The sequence below is a fragment of the Eubalaena glacialis genome, chromosome 1, assembly GCF_028564815.1.
Source record: "Eubalaena glacialis isolate mEubGla1 chromosome 1, mEubGla1.1.hap2.+ XY, whole genome shotgun sequence".
NCBI lineage: Eukaryota > Metazoa > Chordata > Mammalia > Artiodactyla > Balaenidae > Eubalaena > Eubalaena glacialis.
Window position 1 is genome coordinate 1 of NC_083716.1, and position 5361 is coordinate 5361.

Consider the following 5361-nt stretch of genomic DNA (forward strand, 5'->3'; position numbering starts at 1 on the left):
AGCGTTATCAGATCCTTCCTCAGGCTTCTCACTCCTACATAATTCTTTTTTTTTTTTAAATCTTTATTGGATCCTACATAATTCTTAAAAGTTTGGTTTTCTCTCCACAGGGCAGGCCAAGTCCTCACAGAAAATTGAAGACTTGATGGAAATGGTGAACAAGTTGCAGAAAGGTCACATGTCTCCTCTGTAACTGAGGCTCAGCCTGAGATTTGGGGTCAGGCAGAAGTGGAATCAATTCCAAGGCCCAAAATTCACCACCTTGGAAAATTAACTCATTTGTTCTCTCTTACTTTTAAAACAATTTTTTGAAGTAAAAATATGAACCCATGATTCAGAATTCAAGTATAAGGGGATAAAGTACAAACGTTTTCCCAAAACTCAGCTGCAGTCCCCTTGCTGGCCGTCGCATTTGGTTCCCATGCACTCTGCTGGATCCAGGGTTTCACCTTCCCTCCGCCTCACCTCTGCTCCTCTCGCTTGCTCACCAGGCACCTTCCACCCGTGTTTCCACCTTAGGGCAGGCCTTTGCACTGACTGTCTCCCACCCCCACCCAGGGAACAGCAAGGTCTGCCCCCCTCACTTCATTTGGGGCCCTCAAGGGGTCTTGCCATATCTGAAGAAGCACGTCCCACTCCACTTCTTAATCTGTTGCCCCTCCTCTGTTTCTCTTGACTGCACTTAACCACAACCTGACTCAGGTTCTTTATCTGTTCCTGTCTCCCCTCCCTAGAACGTGAGCCCTTGGAGGGCAGCCACCTCCCTTCACCTGCCCTGTCATCTTCACTCAACCTCCTTGTTTCCCTGCAGCCGGAAGCCTAGAGCCCAGGATTGACGTCCTGATTAACCGGATTAATGAGGTTCAGCAAGGTGAGCTCAGGACCTTGGCTTGTCTGCCAGGTGCGGTTACATGATTTGCAGGGCCCCTCGTTCAAAATTACTGTGTTTTGAACCAGCAGAGCATTAAACCTAGCATGGGTTGGTCGGGCCCATCTAAATTCAGGTGCTATACTCACATGTTTATTAACCTGTCCTGCTGTCAACTGAGCCCAGCAAGAAGGGCTTGGGCTCTGGAAGCCTTGTTTCCTGCTCTGTAAAATCTGGGCCCCTCTACATTTGCTTAAAGACAAATGTGAAATGTTTGCAAGGACAGACACTTACACAATGTCCTGCGGTTTGGCACAGCAAAAAAGAAAGCCAGTGAGGAGCTAGGAGAGGCCCGGACTGTCTGGGAGACCCTGCAGAAGGAACTGGACTCATGTAAGCTTGTGGGGGATGACCCAGAGGTCCCCACAATGTCATGCATCCTTGAACCCAATATTCCAATCAGCATCCTTGCCGTGGCCAAGGGCTCCTGCCCCCTCTCCAACCTCAGGTCCTACCAATCTCCCCCCTCCAACTCTGGGTGGGAGTGTTCCTGAAACACCCTCCAAGCATACTCCTACCTTAGGGGCTTTGCTAGGAGGTTCCCCCAGATAATACAGGTTCCTATTGCCTCACATCATCATTCAGTTCTCAGCTCAAATGTCCCCTTCTCAGAGAGGCCTTCCCCAGTTACCCCACCCAAAGACAGCACTCTGCCCACACCTAGTCACATGCCCCTTACTGCTTGATGTGTTTCTTCACAGCCCTTATCCAGCTTCATGCAATGTGTTTATTTTTCCTCTTCCCTCCATGTAAACGCCCTGCCATTCCACAGGGTCCTCACAGCCACTCTTTATCAACTTGAGGGCCCTTTGATGCTTACAGGGAGTATGGGCACAAGAGGGGAAGGGGCTCACCTCGAGGGGTCTACATTTGGGGTTGGGGGTAGGGCTGTACCAAACCACCCATGTGACCATGGGCAAGCCCAGTCCCTGAAGGTTCAGTGTTGTGGACTCTGATGCCTGAACATGTTACTGCTTTTTCCAGTGAGTGGAGAGAAAGTACGCCTGAAAGAGATCTTGAGCAAAAAGCAAGGTAATTGCAGCTACTCTATCTCCAGGTTTTTGCCTTTGCCACCCTGAAGAAGCCCACTGTCTCTGTAGCAGTAGAAGCCTTTTGAAACCTGAATCTCCTTGCATCCCTCCTGTGGCTGCCACCAAACATGCAGTAAATGACAAAGTTCCATCAGCTCCAGGAGACCCCATATGATCTGGCACTTTGACCTCTACCCAAACCTCATGCCTTGATGGGCTCTCACGGGGCCCTCACTTCCTCTCTCTGCAGAGACCCTGAGGATCCTCCGGCTCCACTGCCAGGAGAAGGAAAGTGAGACACAGAGGTAAGAGCTTCCACCTGGCCCCTGCTCAGCGCTGTCCCTTCATTCTGGTAGGGAGAGAAAGCAGAGGAAATCGGTCTTAAACCCACAGCTCTCATCTCCCTAAAACGGGGAGGCCAAATGACTGTCTTCCCACCTTGACTCCAACAGTAGGCAGTAGTGTTAGCAGTACTCATTCACTGGGATAAGCATTCATTTGCTAGAATGTCAATTAAATTCCTTTGGCTGGTTTTTATTCTATACCTTCATACTTTCTGCAGGCTGTCTTGGCTGTCTACTCATCTGTCCCTTCATTTAGGCGTCAAGCCAACCATCTGTGCACCAGTCTCTCTCCATTCATCCGTTATCCTTCCATCCACCCAACCACTTGTGCATCCATCTCTCTACCTCCTGAATCCTTATTTTGCTCATTTTGTGACCAGAGGCCCCAAGCCCCTAGCATACCAACCTTGAAACTGTTTGAGAAATTCACATGAGACTAATATGTGTGTGTGCCTGTACTTGTGACCATGCCCACATTGATCTCCCCAATCTTCACAATGACATTTCCAGAGGGCATGAGCTCATGCCCCCCTCCCACAAAGTTACAGAGAAGGACCTCAATCTAGAAGGTTAGAACAGACCTCAAGAGAAGGATGCGGAAGCCCCACCCCAGGCTTCTCCTAGGGAGACATTCAGAAAACATGACGGCTGCCTTGCCTCTTGCCAGGAAGCATACCATGCTGCAGGAGTGCAAGGAGAGAATTTCTGCCCTGAACTCCCAGATTGAGCAGGAAAAGAACAAACAGAGGCAGTTGAGGTAAAGCCCATTGCCCAAGGCCTGGGGGGCTGGATGCATTGTAAGTGGGGGGAATACTAAGAATGGGGGTTAGAAGAGGAGCTGGCTGAGCTGAAGCTTGGAGGGTCAAGGAGGCAAAGGTGCTCCCAGCAGAGTGAAGAGCATGGGCGAGCTCCCCCATGTCTCTGCATGAAGACCCCAGCCTGAGCCAGGTTGAGGAGGGGTGTCTCTCAGCCCACGGCCCCTCATCCTGTGTGGTTGGTCCCCAGGTTGGATTTTGAGGAGCAACTGGAGGATCTGATGGGCCAGCATAAGGACCTGTGGGAATTCCACGTGAGTCACTCAGAGCCACTCCTTCCACCTTCCACATCTTCTCTGGCAGCACCAGCCCAAAACTCAGGGTCATCCTCCAGGCCTCCTTCCTCTCAATTGCCGCACCCAGTTCCTGAGCAAGCCCTGGCAGCCGTATGTTAGAATCATGCTCAGTCCTGTTCCTCATCACCCTCACTGCCACCCGGTATTGTCCTCTTCACTGGCCCTGCCCACCCATCCCTGATGCCCTCCCAGCGGCCTTAAGTGGTCAGGAGGAACCCTGATGAACCAAGGAGGGGTTATCCATCAAGGAGATTCATGGGTGTGTTTGGGGCCATCACAGACACAGGGCAGATAGTGGGGAACCAAGCAGGCCAGTGTTTGCCACCTGGGGATCCCAAACAAGAAAACAGAATGAATGTCAGGACGGAAGGGCTCAGTGCGGTCACCGAGCGGGAAGAGGAGGAGCTGCAGTGCTGGGCTGGTAACTGACTCTCCAGAGAACAGCCTTGATTGGTGGTGTTTGCAGGACGCCCTGTAGCGAATACCCCAGGGCTGATTTCAAAGCTTGCAGAATTCCTGAACACTAACCCTCATGAGCCTCTCCAGCGTAGCACCACAGGTATCTGGGGTGAAACAGCTCCAGGTGGACAGAATGGCCAATGGAGAGGCCCTGAGGCTGGACCATGCCTGGCATGCATGGAGGGCCAGAGTAGCAGGAAGTAAGGCATGCAGAGTAAAGACCAGATCCAGATCGGCTTCTCTGAGGCACATGGGAGGAAGCCAGGAGATGTGGACAGGCCACCTTTCTACCCCTCAGAAGCCAGAGCAGCTGGCCCTGGAGATTGGCGCCCTGGACAGCAGCAAGGAGCAGCTGCTCAAGGAAGGTGAGGCCTGGAGAATGGGGATGCCCTGCCCTGCCCTACCCTGCCCTGCCATCTGTCCCTTCCTGCTGCAGAAAAGCTGGTGGAGGCAAAGCTGGAGGATGTGAAGCATCGTCTGTGCTCCCAGTTTGGAGCAAAGGGCTGCTCAGCAATCACTGAGGGGCTCTTCCTGCGCAGCGAGGAAGCAGCAGCTGTGGTGTAAGAGAGGGATGGGGAGGGGGCGACGGGGAGGGGGAGGAGCTGCCAGCACTGATGCCCGCCCTCAGGCATCTGTTTGAGGAGGAGAACGAGAAGGCCCAGGAGTTCCTGGAGGCTGCTGCCAGGCGCCAGGAGCAGCTGCAGCAGAAGTGCCAGCAGCTGCAGCAGAAGAGGCAGAGGTGGGCATGGAGCCCTTCCCTTTCCCCCGGTCCCCAAGGGGAAGGTGGCTAAGGGAGTCTCTGCTCCCTCCTAGACTCTGTCACTTGGTCTCCTTACAATCCTACCCTTCTCCCTCCCCACCCTCCTACCCTACCCCCCTACCCCTTTTTGTCTAGGCTGAAGGAGGAGCTGGAAAAGCTTGGAGTGCAGGTCCCTGCTCAAGGCCAGAACAAGCAAGAGGAAGGGGCTGGCCCAGGAGAAGCTGTGAGTCCTGGAATCCGCTTCAGGGAGCAGAGACAGCTTATGAAAGGAGCTCTGGGTGGGAAGGCAAGGAGGGGGTCCGCGGAGTGCTCAGAAGATGGTCTTCAGGGAAGGGCATTCCCAAAGGAACACAGCCAAGGCAAAGGTGCAGAAGCTGGCAGCGGTGGGGTGAGGTAGGGCAGGACCCAGGGAGGGTGTGGGCATGGGGATGTGAGGAGACTCCCACGTCACACTCTGACCTCCCACAGGCCAATCCCAAGCCCCTTGGAGTCAGTGAGGAGAAAGACCCAGAGCCGCCCACTAAGCAGAGCCTGATGCCCTCCTAGGCAAGGAGGACCCACCCTGCACTAGAGCTTATGCCCTGCACTGGAGCTTATGGGCTTCAGGAAATAAAGGCACTATATCAACACAACTGCCTCAGCTGAGTCTGTGCTAGGTGGGGGGTTGTCCATCCCAAGACCCCTGGCACCTGAGACTGAGTGAAGCCTTGGCCACACTCTGCCTCTTG

General features: G+C 53.6%; 1 protein-coding gene across 1 annotated transcript; it reads left to right on the forward strand.

Annotated features, from left to right (window-relative positions):
- Nucleotides 1–145: 145 nt before the first annotated feature.
- SYCE1 (synaptonemal complex central element protein 1) lies at nt 146–5130 on the forward strand. The gene is made up of 12 exons (XM_061191568.1): nt 146–173; nt 812–871; nt 1187–1261; nt 1913–1960; nt 2210–2264; nt 2971–3060; nt 3309–3372; nt 4172–4238; nt 4310–4433; nt 4502–4612; nt 4769–4860; nt 5114–5130. The coding sequence occupies exons 1-12, from the start codon at nt 146–148 to the stop codon at nt 5128–5130; spliced, it is 831 nt and encodes a 276-aa protein (XP_061047551.1).
- Nucleotides 5131–5361: the final 231 nt, after the last annotated feature.

Coding starts and splice junctions, on each gene's coding strand:
- SYCE1 (XM_061191568.1), top strand. CDS start 146: ATGGAAATGGTGAACAAGTTGCAGAAAG. Junction 2,265..2,970: donor AAGGAAAGTGAGACACAGAG/GTAAGAGCTTCC, acceptor GCCTCTTGCCAG/GAAGCATACCATGCTGCAGG. Junction 4,613..4,768: donor CTGCAGCAGAAGAGGCAGAG/GTGGGCATGGAG, acceptor CTTTTTGTCTAG/GCTGAAGGAGGAGCTGGAAA.